The sequence below is a fragment of the Chanos chanos genome, chromosome 4, assembly GCF_902362185.1.
Source record: "Chanos chanos chromosome 4, fChaCha1.1, whole genome shotgun sequence".
NCBI lineage: Eukaryota > Metazoa > Chordata > Actinopteri > Gonorynchiformes > Chanidae > Chanos > Chanos chanos.
In genome coordinates this window covers 41,475,209-41,493,366 of record NC_044498.1, presented here as the reverse complement: position 1 = coordinate 41,493,366, position 18,158 = coordinate 41,475,209, and the positions used below count along the sequence as shown (strand labels likewise).

Sequence of the window (18,158 nt, the reverse complement as noted above, 5' to 3'; positions counted from 1 at the left end):
ATCCTTCGTCTCCGTTCGTTTGGGTTGTGTTGCACTGAGCGTGGTACGTGAAACCAGCCACTAGGGCGCACCTTGTTTCTAGGATTGGTTTAATAAAGCGTAAACAGTGGTACCAGCCCAATTGCCATTATCTCTTTCGGCCGTTCACTTATTAACGCTGTGTTCTACTCAGAGTGGAAGATTCGGCGTGTACGTGGAATCGTTAGAAGACAGTGTGAATTTCTCAGGGAGTTTTATGCCAAAACGGCGTGTTTCGCCCGATCTCTCTAAAACCTTCTTATCTGAAAGCAATAAATTATTCTGTTATTCTGGACGAGATATATATGTACAGTTAAGTCCAAAATTATTCATACCTATGCCAAATTTGGATTTGTAGTGGATTTTTATTCGACTAATAGGTTTCATCTGGCTGGAAATGACAAAAATGACAAAAGACGGTGAGGGCCGACCAAGGAGGACTCCGTTTCTCAAAGACAGAAAAGAAGAGAGCTTTTGGTCATCAGTGCTGTGGTCAGATGACCAAAATGTTTCTTCTTTGTCCAGCTGAGCTTTTGCAAAGGCTAGGTGGGTCTTTGTGTGCCTGTCTTGGAGAAGTGGAGTCCTCCTTGGTTGGCATCCATGGAGACCAGCCTTGTGCAGTGTGTGCTGGAGTGTCTGCCTTGAGATGTTGGTACCAGAATTGTTCAGATTCATCAGGATGGCCTTGGTGGTGATCCTTGGATTCTTCTTGGCCTCTCACACTGCCATTCTTGCCTGCACAAGGGTCACTTTTGGCTTCCTCCCCCCACCATTTGAGATTTTTCAGTGTACTTTTAGATTATGCTTTGCCCTGTTGCCACTAGCACTTGAAATCACTTGGATATGGCTTTATAGCCTTTCCCCATCTTGTGAGCAGCCACGCGTGCAACCGGATGTCCTCATGAAGCTCTTTGATTTTAGCCATGACTTGCAATTGACTAGTAACTGACTAGAGAGCTACTGCATGAGCTGTTCTCAATTTATAGTTGATTAGAATGCTCTAGAACATGGTAGAAATTACCAGGACCATTTGGAATGGTATAGGAGCTTGCATTTTGTCATGCATTTGTGACAATTTCAAGGGGTGTGAATAATTTTGGACATGGCATTTTTGGTAAAAATGTACCAAAAAAAACCCCATAGGAATAGTCAAAATGTATCATTAATATCCAAATTTGCCATGGGTATGAATAATTTTGGGCTTAACTGTATATAGACAGATGTAAAATTACTCATGCTAAATTCCCACAAGGGCAAGGGTTTACACACCAAAATATATAATGGAACAGACGATTCAACGCATTTATTCATACAGAAGGAATGACGAGATAAAGTTTCCACATAAAAAAAAGAGGACAGGGGTCCTTCAAGTAACCTCCAAAGAAGAAATAGCATGAACCCAAAAATGGATATGAAATGATCTGCACTGATTACAAAAATTCTTACTTGAGTACAGGTCTCCTTTTTTTGAGAGAGAGAGAGAGAGAGAGAGAGAGAGCAGAATTTTACAAGCAGAGGCAAAACATGCAGTATATATATATATATATATATATATGTACAAAACTATTAGAAAGAGTCCAAAACATAGGTTGTTTTGAGAGATGTTCAGACATTCATGACAGGAGTGAGTTGAAGCAGAGAGCTCTGAGTGTGCATGTTGGTGCTTTTGGAGTGAAGTTTCTCCAGATTTTGCAAGAAACCACCACGTTTCAGTCCCCTCAGTATCGCTGAGTTATTTGATGTTAGACTCAAACATGTCCTGTGGAGGAACACACACGCATGAATAGTCATTCAAATGGCAAACTCACAGATTAATGTCATTTAATGTATAACACAGAGAAACAGTTCATAACAAACAAGACGATAAAAACATTAATATTCCAGGCTGACGGAGAAAATGAATAAATGCTGATAATAGATATTACTATTATTACAAATGTCCTGGTCTGTAATTCATTTTAAGTGAGGCTCTTGTGGGCAACAACTTCATTAAGTCTTCGGTCATATAAAGTGCATCATTCTAGCTTCATTTTTTTCCAAATATCATATTGGATTTAATGGTACACTACACAATCATCACAATAGTGTAAGTGACTGACCTTGGGGAGTCAATGCCGCTGTCTACTGTGTTATTGTGACTTTCCACTGTTTCTCCTGAACATGCTGCATTGGGCATGCTCTGACTCTCACTCACTGTGGGATGGACTATTTCATCCTCCCAGGCTTCTGACTGGCCATGAGATCTATCCACCATGTGTAAGGCAGACACCCTGTGGTTGGACTGGCTGTCTCCTTCGTTTGTATACTTCTGCACAGTTTCAGTGTCTGTGTCCAACTCACTCATCGGACAGTAGTCAAAAATACTGCTGTCATGGGCCTCAGTAGGCTCGTGGTCTCCCAAAGCAGAACAATGTACTGCTTCACCCAAACCTAGGCTTTCTGTTGGAGATCTGGTTCCCAAACCCAGACCGCCTGGCTGTAATCTCTCACCCACACCTTGGTCCTCATATCTGGGGCTGGATGCATGCCGACTGATGGACAGCATTGCTTGGTACTCATTGCTGGCCAACTGCCACTTGTAAGCTACATTTGGTTTGGGATTGATTTTGACGTGGTCCAACTGGGCACTGGTTGTGTTTCCTTCCGCTTTGCTTTCCCATTGCCCATCCACACTGAGGGACTGCCGGCACTGGGTCAATCCTGGGAGGGATACCTCACTGCTGCCAATAACATAGTCCTCATTCAGACACAAAGAGCTGCAGCCATCTTCATCATAGTCCCCCTCTGCTCTCTGGTAGATTTGTTTGTCATCATCAGTGTAGCCATCGCTTTCCACCTGGCTTGTGCTCCTGTGCATGCACCTCATGTCTAGTGCCGGTTTACTGCTTGCCATACTACTGGTTTGCTGGTGTGAGGCAAGCAGGTCTGGTCGATCACTGGAATCCTCTTTGATGTTAAGATGACATACGGTCAGCCTACGCGGAACAGTGGATTTGGGCCAAGACATGACTGCATCTGTGGTTTCATAAGGATGAGATGGGTGATCTGGACTTGCCTTATGTTTCTGGTCAGGTACACCTCTTATATCTCCATCCTCTATGATCCTGGGTGTGACTTCCTTATTGTGTTTGTCTCTACACTCCTTGCCTCGAACTTGTCTTCCCCTGAGCTGTCTGACCTTTTCTTCCATCTTCAGGGTGCAGCTCTCTGGATAGAGAGGGCTGTAATTACTAGAGAGTTCTCCAATAGGTTTAGGGTCCAGGGTGGAGTCCATGATTAAGCCTCTGTCTTGAAGACGTTCACAGGATCTGTCCTTGAGGGTGTGGGATTTCTCTGTCTCATCTGATGCACCTTTTGCACGGTGAGGGTCCCATGACTTTGACCTGTGACCTACATGTTCCCTGTATCCAGAATTTTGCCTCTTATTCTCTCGTCTCCTGTGCTCTCTGTGACCCACTGTCTGAGTAGTGTCCCTAATGGGTATCCCCTGAAAAGGGTTCTCTATACGTTTCTTATACACATACTTTGCCTCCACAGTGGTAGAGTCGTCATGGCTATCAAGCTCATCCAGAAACAATTCAGGCTGAGGGTGAGAGGGTATTACATCGTCACCTTCTAAGTTGTCAGCACACTGCAGAGCCTTGGTCTTCAGTCTCTGTTTCTCTCTGGCTATAGGGCCTCTTCTCTTAGTCCTAGCAGCTCTAGAGGCAGACCTCTTGCCTCCAGATTTGGGGGGGTGGCGCTTCTGCTTCGAGACAAGTATCTCAGTAGACATGCCTTTATCCACAGCTCTTTCAGCCCCTCTCTCTCCCCTGTCCTGCAGCTTCTTCATCAAGACTGTGTGCCGGACCAAGTTGTCAACAGTCAGCTGAGGGTTTATGCGTTTGATAATAGCGTGCTCCAGGTCCCTTGGAAGATTATTTAGGTCATCCTCATCCCGCACTGGCCACTCTTCTGGAGGGAACTGTCCAGAGAAGGTGGCGTATTCCTTTTTCGGTTTGTTCTCCTTATTTTTCCCTGTGTTTCTGCGGAACAGGCTGAGGCCAAACTTGCGGCTAGGTTTATCCTTGCGATTACCAGTGGTAGTGCATGTGGATTTGCTGATCTCGCTTGCCTGGCAGTCAGCTGCTGTGGACGTGGACTGGTTCTGGACAGATGGCTTCTGTTCTTTGGACCACTTGAGACTTTTGCCTGTGCACTCACTGACAGAATTTTGGTCCTGTACAGATGGGGGTACAGTGGTCTGTGAGTGAAAGCAGCTGCAGGACTTACAGTGGGCCACAGGTGGAGTAGTGGCATCCACAGAGTTCTCAATGCTCAGCAGGTAGGTGATAGGAGGAGGAGAGGGGAGAGAGTTCTCTCCTGTTGTCCACCACCTTTCCTCCTTCTCCAGGCTGTTGGTGATGAAGTAGGTCCTTGGGGTAACAATGAAGTAGCCCTCCCCAGTGTGGTAGATTTTTCTTTCTTTTATCAAAGTTCCCAAGGCACTGTAAAGGATGTCTTGAGTGGGGATGGTCATTCCTGAAATTTACAGGAAGGAAGAGCTTAATCTGTAGTTGAACAAAGTAAATATCTATGATACTGAACGTTTATGAAACTTGCTGTAGATGCACACTCTGACAATAAGGTATGCTGCTGAACATCCGGTAGTAAGTACCTGGGTGGGCTTTCATCATATGATTTATCAGAGCCTCCTGGTTGACCACCACATCAGCAGCATTCATGTCAGAGATGATTGAACAGAGCACCTCTGAAAGCGGGATAAATTGGGACTGAGAGATGGGTGTCATCTGTACTGGAGACAGATCACCTAAGATTCAAACAAACATACAAAACATGTGCAAATGAGTGTGTAGTAAAACAAGTTAATTTCTAAGAGCTGGTTTTCACTCCTGTGTATCTATCAGTGTAAGAAAAAACAGATAAAACAAAATACTTTTCAGCACATTGTTAGAGAGATTTTGTGCATCCTAACAAACGGTTTCACAAACACAGGTGTGATGATTTCTTTCACCATCCATTCACTTTAACCCACTGAAGCTATTTTGCTTGTTCATGGTACAAAGGAAAATAAGACTGTCATAGAAACTGTTTCATTTCAGGACAAAACTGGAGCCACGTTATTTGATTCTGCACCTCCCTTAGTCTCCTTGCTGTGCTCACTCGAGCATGCTCAGAGATGTAACAACCAGTGTCCGGATCTTAATGATTAACAACATGTGGTTATATTTAATCAGGGAAATAGAACACAGACACAAAAAAACTACTTTCCACTCTCAACAAGATTAAAACAAAATGGCCAAGATATGTACCTTCTTCTGCCAAAAAAAGTTCATCTATAACCGGAAAGGTGAATAGAACCAGCATGGCCACTCAAGGTTGGACTCAGAGGTTGAGTAGAACCTTGACTCAAGGTTGGAAAACACACAGAGAATGTACACAACAAGGTTGGAAAACACACAGAGAATGTACGCAACAATGTGCAGCTCTGGACTTTCTAATTCTTCACTGAAACACACAATATATAATTTTATCCACACAAATGAATGAATGTGCCCAAACCCTTACATTAGGAGGGAAGTACTGTTTTCCTTCTGAACGTTTAACGGATGTTTTGATAATTGTCTTTCCTGAAGACTGCTGTTTGGGAGAGCCCAGACGGCAAGCAACGTTTTTTTGATGTAGACACATGCAGTCTGTACACACTTGAGGTGGCAGAGAGGGTGGCAGCAGAGAGAATGAGAGAGAGAGAGAGAGAGAGAGAGAGGGGGCTCTTGGCACTAGACAGGGGGATTCAGGTTCAAAACAACACCAGTTCACAACGAATACAGAGTATAATTCCACCAATGTTACAAATCTTAACATGCCACTTTTTTGTTCTTAAGTAATGTGTCTATGTTCCTCTTGGAGGTTGGATTGGTTAAAAGCATCTGGTAAATGAATAAGTGTAAACGTAAATGTAAAAAGAATTTTCAACACCAGCATGCAGCTGAAATTATTTTTTCTATTCATTATCATTCAACTGACCTAAAATGGACCAGGCAGGAAGAAAGGCAGCAAACGTAGGAGACTGAATTGTGTGCTGATTGGTCCAAGTAAAACATCTAGGCCTTTGTATTAGATTTATACTCAGTAAAGTTGAAGATGGGGACATGTAAGGGAGGACACAAGATGAAGCAGTTAATGATTACTTGCAAATATTTTACAATTTTACCATGCTGTTTATTTAGCAGACACTCTTTTATCCAGAGAAACTTACAAAGTTTCCAAACTCCAAAAAGTTTCTAAGGATGAAACTGCAAAAATGCAATCTGAGGAAATACAAAAATTTAAAGGTGATGTCTTTACACATATCCTATGTTGTAATGCTATGCCTAACAGATACACTGAAGTGTCAGCAGAGATGCTTAGTCAGAGGACAGGTTTGGATTGGTAAATTGGGGCACGCCATATCCTTATTTTAAATCCAGGGAGTATTGCACAACTTCATATTTGTTCCTCTGTGCTGATGTGATTCTTGAGTATTGTGGGGACTGCAACACCACCCACCCACCCCCCCCTCCTTCCTTCCTTTTGCTGAAATGAATTCATATCCAACGCATTGCTCTCAGGCCAGTAATGCTGTGGTTATTCTGCAAGCCACTTAGTAGAGGATGTCCTGCTTGTGTGCTTGCGTGTGTGTGCATGTGTGTGTGTATGTATGTGTGTGTGTGTGAGTCAAGAAGTGAGCAATGTGGAAATGACGATTCTACAGTGCACCACAATTACGACACTTGACTATGCTACCCTTCTCTACACAGCCCCATAGGCACTGCTATACAACACGATGTGAACTGGGAATAGGAAATTTCTGCAATAACTTTCAGTGAGAAAGACTAACTACCAGTGATGTGTTATCTGTCTGCCAGCCATGTGTCATCTGTCTGTCTCCTGAAGAGGGTGAAAGTGTGTATGTGTCCTTGTTCATTGTAAAAGAAGGGTATGAAATTGAAAACTTTCACATATCCTATAAATACCTCTACCTGTTGTCACAGCAACAACACCCCTCGACTCTAGTTAGCTTGGGGACAAGCAGTTTTAACATTGCAAATACATGACATTTTCACTACAGATATGGGTATTTGTGTTTCAGAGTCCAAGAGAATGTCAGTTCTGTTCACTGAGGAATCCAACCATGTGTTTAAAAGACTCAGAAATGTGTGTGTATGTATGTGTGTGTGAGTGTGTTTCTCATGCATTCACATGGTAGAGTGCTACCATAGGTCACTTGCATCCCATTAGCAGATCTTATCATATTACCCACCATCCTCTGCCAGTCAGGCCACAGGGAAGAAAACCTAGGACTTTGTACTGAACTACCCTCTGCTGATTTTTTTTAAATCATTTCAGCTTTTTGAATTTTCGTTCGGTAATCAGTTTGCATTGTTTTATTTAAATAATGGGACGGAAGAGTCGAGTTATTTATAAGTAAATGTCCTCCTTTAGTAAAAACACAAAAATTGAAACATAAAAACATTGTCAGCATGAAGATGCTTTTTCTGTAGTTCATACTCAACCACAAAACAAACCCAACGGACTCAAGACTTCATGTTGAAAACAGACTGCCATTCAGCACAAATGATTTCAGTAGGCATGAGTCCAAACGAGAAAGGGGACGCACAGACCACAGTATCATTACAGGTTTTTCTATTGGAAATAAATGTCTGTAGCACACTGTTCTTAGATATATTATTTCCAGTAACAAACGTGTTTCTGAATTTAATGTAGACTCTCTGTGGCATTGGTGTTCGTTCCGTGCATTTTCATTCAAAAAAAATAAATGCTTATGGTTTTAAATACAAGGAAAGCTGAGTACATACATTAGCCCAAAACTGATGGATTACCCTTGAGCTACTGTCAGATAGCTTAAGAAAACAAGTGTCAAGTGATGCTCACTCAAGTCCATGTTGGAACAAGTCCATTCATCAGCAGTGGCATCAAGACTTCACACGAGCAAAACCACAGAGGTAGTTACAAAAGTTCTGTTTATTCAACACGCACAAACTCTTACACAGACACACACACACACACACACACACACACACAAGCAACTGTAACACATTTCATGTCTCTGCTAATAAAGGTGGGAGGTTAATGTGGTGGTTGTTATTCAACCCCACAACCACAAACATGGCTCCCACCAACCTGAACAGCCCCACCTCTCTGTCCCTCTCCCCCTCTTTCTCTGTGGTCTGGTAGAAAGAATCAGTGGCAGGTGAGGGAAACAAAACACCATGATGTTTCAGACTTTTTCAAATGAGGGTGCAGGGTGAGTATTGAATTTAATGTGACCTGGCTGCTGCACTGGTCATAGACCTTAGAAATCTGGAGCTAGAGAAATTCAAAAATGTGTAGTGGTCTTTTTAACTTGACAGTTAAATTTGTGGACCATCCCTAAACCACTAGACCGCAAAGCCACACCCACACTCCAAGACCTCCAGACGTAGCATACTTCACCTGAAATTTATGAGTCTCTTGGCAAAGTCCAAAGCATCAGCTACTTAAAGACCATTAAGCTCTCCAAGGCAACACCAAACATGAGGCTTTCTTCAGAACTCCGGGGCATGAACACAATGTATTGTCTTATACTTTAAGACTCTTCTTGGCTGAATTCATTTGCCAGCTACTGCGTGTTCCTGCACAGCCATTCTATACAGAGTCATTCAAGTAAAGAGGTAAAAAAAATAATGCTCCAATTAGCATTTGGCAAACGAATCTCATTTTCATTAGAAAATCCATCCCTGGGAGGGATATTTAGAAGCAAGTTTGCGTGGAGCCAAAAAAAAAGGCCATATTCATTATGGCCTTTGTTAGCGGAGGCTGTGGAATCATGGCTCACTTTATCTAACTGAAGCCTCAGCCCACCCACTGCCCATTCTACACACACAAACAACTCTGGCCCCAGCACTTCACTTTATCACTGTGTTTTAATCTCCTCTGCCTTATCCGTAACTCTTCTCATCTCAGACACAGCTCCATACACACTCAGAGTGAACTCTGTGAGTGAAAACCAACAGTCACAAGTGTTCAGTGGTCTAATCTGGAAAAAAATGATTTTAGAATCAGCAAATAGCACAGTGTGTAACAGCACAGTGATCATTTATAAAACCTTTCTGTTGCAGGCATATATTCAGAGGCACTGTGCTGAAAAAGATATTATGTAATATCTAAGATATATAATATAGACATATACTATCTATGATGTAATATTACTTAGGCTTAGATCTTGCATCCCTCTTTCGCCGCTTTGTGTGTAAACACTACAGTTATTATTGTGTTTTTCTAATGTTTATAATACTCCATCTTGTATGCTCTGGGTAGAGTTTTATGAGGCTACACTGTTGCTGAAGCTGCCATTAAGGTGACAGATGTGGAAGAGGACCTTTATAGAGTCTTAAATCCACGGACAGACAGACGTCCAAACCACACCCCGGTTCGACCCTAGTGTCTGCCTCTTCATCAGAAAAAGAGAAATACAACATGACACTCAAGTTAAACTAGATCAGTTCAACCACACACATAATAACAGAACAGATATGACTTTGATCAGAGAATTTACTAGACTCTACATGGACTGCGAGGCAGTGATGAACAGAGGAAACACACAGATAACAGAGGGGTTCAGCAGGTTATTCCATTACAGTCAAGTGCCTATTCAGAGCAGTAAAATATATGACAGAATGGCTCTGAGTGCTTTTAGGATTACTTAACCATTCTGTTGAACAAAACACTTCCGTTCACTCGGTGCCTCCCAATAGACCAAGAATAAATATTTTAATGCACGTAATGCCCAGGCGTCTGGGATCCCCACTAAAGGCCTGGATGAGTAGAAAGACCAATATTTTGACTGCACTCTTATCCTTATCACAGTGTGAGGAAACAGCAAAGCAAAGCAGACAGAGAGACTCATTCCAGTGACGAGAGAGAACTAAATCCAAAGCAACGAATTTTAGCAAATAAGAAATATTAGAGGAAACTAATCTTTTTATGTAGATGTTGGCCATGGAGCAGCAAACCGAATATTTATCACATATAAAAACACACATCTAGCTTTCTGCCTCAAACTAGTGCGCTGCAGGTCAGACTGTAACTTCATCTGGTGTAATGTTACACAAAAGGGAGCAGTGAACACTGTGGAGCTTGTCCCGAACATTTGTCACTTCCAAGGAAGTAACAGGAACGCTCGTATTCCACAGCTGGAAAAGAGACAACTAAGGGATAATAAATAGCCAAATATACTTCTCTGAATTAATAAAATGATGAATAAAATATGATTAGGAACACAATAAACCATAAAGCATTAAAATGCTAAAACAAACCCAGTGGAATGGAATTAAACTGAATGTTGACTATCGGCATTTCAATTTTGCACCAATAACAGATTAATAATAGCTCCTAAGCAGATGATGTACACTCAGACAGTGTCCAATTCCCTTGAGCATGCTCAGTAGTAACTGTTATGTCCTGCAGTGCGACTGCACAGAACAGACGTTATCAAGCCTTCTGTGCCACGATCTCGAAATTGTTCAACCACGAAAACTCCGAAAGACAAATGAGACTTTAAGTGAGACTTAGACTAGAGTGAGCCACACTAGACATGACTTCATCACAATAAGAGAAGATCATACAGAAGATGTAAATAACACTGTAAACAAACCCCCAGCCCCTTTGATCAAAACACTGTTTTTAAAATACCCACCAAAAAAAAAAAAAAAACCCTCATTCATGGTTTGGTGGTGAGTTCCTGGTTTCAGACTTCACATGACAAATGTTTTGCATCCACATCCAACCAATGTGATGGATTATGTCTGTCATCATCTGTTGTTTGACAGAGAGGCTTTAATGGAATGTTGGGGTTCAGTTTCATAAGATCTGTTCCCTAAGATGTTTAGATATTCCAGGTGTTTTGGACAGAACGGCTTGCCCACAAGAAGCAAAGCTTTACAGAGCTCCACTAATCAAGATCCACGCTGCTAACTCACACCATATGTCTGCCATTTCCTCCTGCCTAGAACGACCTCCTCCGGCCTCAGCGTTTGTTATCCTTTCATTGGGAGGCCTTGCCACATGAGCAGCTCAATCACACACACGAAACGATGAACAGCTTTAGCGATAAAATACTGTTTAAGTCCAAACTGTGGCTCCATTTCAGCCCAGCTGCGCTACAGTTACAGGACAATGTTATAAATGTCTAACAGGAAAAAGAAAACTACTGTGGAGACTAAACTGCCCTTTCCTTTTTACCCAGTTGTACAATTAAACCATCCCTCTGTGCTGTTTCCTCTGACCAGTGTGTGAGAGATACGAGAGTACGAGCGCAGCTAAATCCAGTAAAAGCATCCCAGTGGGGTTTGTGAACTGAAGAAGAGGCAGAATAGGACTATTATCATCATTTGTTTTAACTGGCACAGTCTCTTTCTGGTGGCAAGCTTCAAACGTTGGTAGCATGTAGTTTGTAAAAGTATGCCGTTTGGACGCAACCAAGGACAGGCCTCCTAAATGGGAAGAGGATGGAGCCGACGGAGGTCAGGAATTTATTAAGAATAGGGTCAGATACAGAATGGAGGAGGAATGACTTCTCCAATAAAAGCACATGTCCTCCGCCAAGAAGGAAAAGCATTCTGCAAACTAAATGTTAACCCTCCCTCTCTCATCCCAGTCGGCAGGACGTAATGTACGCTTGTGTAAAAAGCCCTTCAGAAACACACCTGCATTCTAGCAACACAGAACCACTGGTTCTGAAAATTCTTAAATGAGACAAAATTAGGAAATCTTGTGCCCCCGTGTTGTTTGGAAGTAAATTCTGAAGTAGGGACTTTGAGATAATTGGAGTCACAGGGATATATTAAATTGTGGAGAGTAAAATTAGCCCTGAGCAGAAAGACTGGTGAGAATTCTGTGTGAGGGAAACGCAAAGGCTCAGTGGACAACGTCACAGATGCTGAAACCTGCCCTTCCATCTGGCAACACAGCCAGGGCTGTTTCAATCCAATGGCAGAATAGCAGCGTTTCACTAAAGAAAACAGGCAGCATAAAGAATACGACACACAATGCACATAGCTGTCTGTTGAAGACTATGAGTGTTTGGTTACCACACAGAAAAGCATTCCAGTGCCAGCTTTCCTAGAAACCAGCCCAGCTTCACTACAGTCCAAACATTGGCTAGGTGCCCACTGAAAATTTGTAGCGGCCAGACTGTCCCGCAAGTCTTTGTGTTTGTGGTTTGTTTTTTTGTTTTTGTTTTTTTACAGGTCCAGCCTTTAATTATTTATTTCATAAAAGACAAGGTAACTGGTATTAATGTTTTCACTTCATTTTTAAGAGACCGTTTTGGCTAAGTTGCAACTCAGATGTAATGAGCTAGCACTTCTAGCGCCAGCCTGATATAGAATGACTATTTCTCATCTGGGCTTCGTTAAGCAAATCTGAGGGCATAAAGAAGCCGTGTCTTGATGAAGAAAGAGAGCTTGTGAACTTTAACAAGCATATGCTGGTTGACCTGTGGCTTCTCTGAGCATAAGGAGCAGCTGGACCTACAAGGTTTACATGCTGCAACCACCAGTAACCCCTGTGTTTGTGTGTGTATTTGTTTGAGTATTAGTACAGAAAGTGTGTGTTCGTGTGTGTGTGTGTGTGTGTGTGTGTATGAGGAAGTGCACCTTTGGTGGCCAGTTAGCGGTGAAACTGACCTGTGTTGCCACAGCACCACAGGGAGTTTCCTCTCTAACTTACAAAGACCTGCGTGGCTTCTTGTCGCTGCTAATATACAAAGATCCATAAGATGAGCTTTGTACTAATGAGAGAACTTATAGCTTTACACCTACACATACATCAAAAGAATGCAGGGATTAGCACTACAAAAAGGAAATTAAACACATACACTGCCTCTTGTATGAGTGAGTTCTCTCACAGTCCACAGCCAAATGAGCAGCAGCTGAAAGTAGCACAAGACTTTCTCAAAGACTAAAGCTGTTCGTCATCTTTAATGGCACAGGACACCTCATTACAAGCCAGGGCTGCTCTGTGTAACTGTGTGAACCTGAACATCCCTGTATCTGTGCACTATCCAGCTATTCAATAATGCAGAGATCACTAACAGCCACAAAGAGTATGGGCTCACATTTCCCCAGAGAGGCACACTGGGAAAAAGACGACAAGGTCAGGATTGTTCTTCTGCTTTAGACAACAAATGAGGACACATTCAGGTGATAGACTCCAATATAGCACATGTATATCGATTTTGAAATTAAATATGGTTTTTTTATGTACAGATTGTTACATTTGTGAAATCAGAGATGACGTTCACAAAGTAATTTTTAGGAACACTCAAGCCATAGGTCTTATGTCAAATTCCTCCACAGTCACTTTGTAAGTAAGTGTGATGCAGTATAACTCCTGTGCCAGAGCGCCTCTCCTCACTTTAAAAACAATGACAGACACAGCCTCCTATAGTAAGAATCTAATTCACATCATCTCAAAAATACTGAAATGTTCCTCCTGAAGGAGAAACAGAAAGAGAGAGAGAGAGTGAGTGTGATTGATATTGTAATCAGTGAAGAAAGACAGAACTCTGAAAAAGGAAAACAGTCTCTCTCTCTTCACAGATTTTCTGCTGTTAGTAAAGAGGTCAGAATAATTCATCTCATTTGCTTAGACTCACACTCAGTCCCCTTATCACTCACAAAACACAGACTTTACATCAGACAACCAGACATGACACAGATTTAAATTAACAGTTAATGAACGACAATATTTCATCGTCTTCACTCTGAAAATAAACCATTACACAACCAAGTTCATTGCCAAATGATTAAGAGTTGCTTCAGATATAACAATCCAGTGAACTTTTTTTTATTTGATGAACTCATTTTAAAAAGCAGGAGCGAAAGTGAGATGCAAACTCGGATTGCGTTGAGGCAGAATGGATTTGTGTTTGATGTTGTATTTGATGCTTAGATGTAGGGTATGGAATATATTTTGCAGGTCTATTGAGACTAAATACATTCACTGGCTATGAAATACATAAAATCAACTCAAGAGCGACTGCTGTAAACACCATTCAGCAGACAGCTAGATGACAGGAGCCCACTCACTCCCAGTGAAGGGTCACAATGAAAAGACGAGACATTCTAGACTCCACGTATGACTGTGTGTGTGTGTGTCTGTGTGTCTGCCTCTAAACCAAAATGGGATACTAGAAATCTATATCTACCCTCCACTCTCCATCCAGTCTCACTGTGTGGTCCACCACCCAAATCCGTCAAATGTATGTTCCCACCCACCATTCTACAGCAGAAGCAAAAAAAACAGCTATCTTGTCAGATGAATCCCCTCAATATACAGCCACAAAGCACACACACGTCTCTCTCTGTCACTCCATGTCACTACACATGAACCATACCACAGCACTCTATCTCTGCGTCCCCGCACAGGCTACACCATATTACTGAAGTCTCTCTCTCTCTGTGTGTCTCTAAATACACTACGTAAGTCTGTCTCTCTCTGTCTGCATACAGCACATTACAACAATCTATCTTTGTGTCTCTTCACCCTACTCTAAAGTAGTCTCTCTCTGCACATACACGTCTCAGTATTAGTATAATGTACAGCATACAGCTGTTTACCATATTATGATTGGAGGAATACTGAACAGTTTTGACTGTCTATGTGCATTACAACGTTTTTGAGTGAGAAGATGTGACATTTGTGACATAACTTGTGTCTAGGCCCCGACTCCAATCAGTTTTAGTTGGTCACAGGTCTCTGCACATTTCCTGTCATATAAGCTGATGTTACAAATTCATATGTATGTCTTAATCAAGTTGAGGTATGCCATGAAACAAGAAAAAAAAAACTACTTTACATTTTTAAAACAAATTCTGTGGCTAGATTCTTTGATTTTTATACCAAAGAAAAACCATACCCGCACAAGGGAAGAACATCAAATACTCAAGTTTCGCGTTCATTCCCTTGAGCACATTCGAGAAGGCTATAATCAAATACGTCGTTTTAAGATCAAGGTGTAGTTTTCTTTAAAGATATTCGTTGCTTTTTAAGCTACCAAGAAAAGCGAGAGAGTTCCCTAATGCTGCGTGTTCAAGCAGCATCAGGTGAAACCTGGAAGTTATTGAAACGAAGTAACTTGTTCGGAAGATTCATAACCTTCCTAAATCTTTTAGAAGGTGTAGAGGTGTGTGCATGGAGGCCCACGTATGTCTGTGTTGTTTAATGAGTCTATTGCAAAGGCTTGAGAATTTTTGGATGTGTTTTTTTATGACCTCTTGTTTTGACCGAGCGCTGCTAAGTGTAGAGTAAACAAATCAACATCAAACCCACCCGTGGGAAATGATGTAGGCCACAACTTCTGAATGGTCAGTGTTGTGCTGTTTGCTTAATTTGTTTTAACGATGATTTAAGGTTGATTTATTTTACGGTTAGATTGTCAGAGCATTTATAATTCGCATGTGTGCACGGCAGGCATATGCTGATTAATAAAGATTGTAAAGATTAGTTTGTCCCGCAAATATTGTTCACATTTAGCTTTTAATACATACCAACAGCTTTGATGGCCAGTCCTTTTGGTGACCTTAGGGCTCTGCGCATCCATGCTTCTCTCAGCACCTCCAAATTATTAGCACTCCCCTGGACAAGTAGAACAGCACTATCCAACCATCCCTGAAAGTAAACTTCAGCGATAGCCTTTACGAGTCTCTTATTCCAGAAACTGCGCAAATTCTGGGATTTAAATTCCTGGAAGATGTCCAGACCGCTGGCACTTGTAGTAGTGTGTTTCCCTTCCCCAGCCACGGAGCTCTCCTCGTCTTTTCCGAAAACAATTGCAAGTGACGCCGCTGACAGCAGAACCACCCGGTGCTGCTGAGACATATCTTCCCTTGTTGCCGTCCTCAAGACGGTAACTTCATATAAAGTAAATTAAAGTCAAGGATGGGACGTCTTCAGCTGTGTTTTCCAGTAAATTAATATGGTGCCTTTCAAAAGTACTGCGGTATGAACTGAATCACATTCCAACACAGAGCTCTCCAGTCCTTTCTAAGTGTCTGTAAACTGTTATACTTACTCCACGGAAACTACCGCAACTAACGATACAAGCTGAAGGTGGTGAGAGGGAGCGACTCCGCCGCTTCTGACAAACCAATAAAAATTCTTTACTCGGTGTAAAGGCGTGGTCATGAGTGCGCCCTGCCTCTGTGGCAGGTGTGGGTGAAATGTTGGATTTCTGTTGTTAAAGTGGAAAGCTTTAGCTAACTTAGCATCGTTCATCAAAAAAGTACACGTGTTTTCATCTTTAGATACGCGCCTGGACCAGTTTCTCTTAATGCAAAAAGAATAAAAAAATCTCATACATTTCCGAGTGTACGTTTTAATTATTTTTTTCTTTTCGCTCCTACACTCCGTAGACGACAAGAGTGTCAATTCTGGAAAACCGGATTAAGCCAGTCACGTTTTACAATCAGCTACTGGGCTAATGGCTGAAAGGGTCCAACACCAAACAGCCCCCAGAAATATTTCCTCAGTGCAGATATTCACGTCTAAACAATATCAGCGATCCAGAGGAGACCCCCAGCACCTCTTTTTTGGTGCAAATATTGTCTAGGAAAAAGTCTCTGCTGCTGTGCTATAGTGCTAATTCTCTCTTGTCTCTATTAAACCAAGCCAACCAAAAGGGTTTTTTAAACAAAATTACATATTAAAATAACATACTAAATCAACTAATTTTACAGGACCTGATCTTTGGTCCAAATGGTAATTCTTACTCTCTGTCAATGAACTCATATCCTAATAGAGTCAGGCTGATCATATCCATCTCTTAATAGGCAGACAATGAAAGAGCTATAACAGCAAAGTTTTGTGTATCCCTCCTGTTTGTCTCAAAAATGTGTTGAATTTGCATCTGCAACACAATAAAACTTTTAGATCACCTCTTCTCCCATAAACACTAATACTCTGTTCCAAGCTATTTACATATAAAAAAACTCTGACTGAGAAAATACACCAGAATGCTTTGCAAAAGAACCTATTCCAGTGCAAAACTTTTGTGTAAAAGCATCTTGGCAAAAAAATACACCACACTCAACGGTTTCCTGAGTTACAACCTTGGCAAGACGCAGGCAGCCACATGGGCCGCTTGTGAAACTGCAAAATTGGACAGTGAAATGTATGTATGAAAGATGCAGATTAATGAAGTTAATAGGAAATCTGAACTTTAGTAGTATTAACACAAGAGAGAGCAGCTCACAAACAATAGCTATGTACAAATAAATTTCAGTTGAATTTATGGCAATCCAGATACAATAGTAAACATGATCCAATTTTTGGTTATTTAATGCTTCTTTGAGTCACAGAGAGTCATCTAAATGCCTAAAATCAAAGGACCAAAGGTTTTTAAATGAAGATTAGACAGACCACTCCACCCCCAATACTTATTGCTGTGACCCAGGTTAAATGTGGATACAGAAAGAGGATATTGTGTTTCCTCTCTGTATGCAGAGTGTACATCAGTTTTCCCCATAATAAATCAGGCCCAGGGGCTGCATTAGAGCAGGATGTGACAGTGCGCACACACACACACACAAAACAAAAGCTAAGGTTCACTGCAAAGTCTGGAGTGATTAAAAACAGAGAGGGGAGTAGAAAGATATTCACATTTGCTATTATTTAATATCACACATAAACAATATTTGAATATCTACCAGTGAAAGGGGAGTTGGGCTGTCCTTTGCCCTCGGAACAGCTTCAGTCCTTCTTGAAATATATCTGTACAAGTTTACACAAGTTTTCTTCAAGAAAAAAATCTACAAAGTAGGTGAGACAACTTAAAATTTCCCATAAAGATTGAGTGATGTTTAGATCTGATGACAGCGGAGAAGGCAGAATAGACTTTTGAATCCATTTAACAACCTGAACAAAGGTAGGGAACATCCTGTGGAAAACAATGGTTGAACTACAATATGTACCTGGTGGCCAAAAATGGTGTTGTATTTCCCATCTGAAATTCTACAGTGTAGAGTAATACTTGGACCCAGTGACTCCCACAACGTGGCTGTCTAAACCATAACAGATCCAAATGGGAACATGTATTA

General features: G+C 41.6%; 1 protein-coding gene across 1 annotated transcript; it reads right to left on the bottom strand.

Moving 5' to 3' along the window:
* Positions 1-1,623: 1,623 nt before the first annotated feature.
* On the bottom strand, positions 1,624-16,110 carry stox1 (storkhead box 1). The gene is made up of 4 exons (XM_030771388.1): positions 15,612-16,110; positions 4,676-4,828; positions 2,118-4,539; positions 1,624-1,777 (listed from the first exon to the last, which is right to left on the bottom strand). Exons 1-4 carry the CDS (start codon positions 15,940-15,942, stop codon positions 1,624-1,626), a joined length of 3,060 nt encoding a protein of 1,019 aa, XP_030627248.1. The 5' UTR covers positions 15,943-16,110.
* Positions 16,111-18,158: the final 2,048 nt, after the last annotated feature.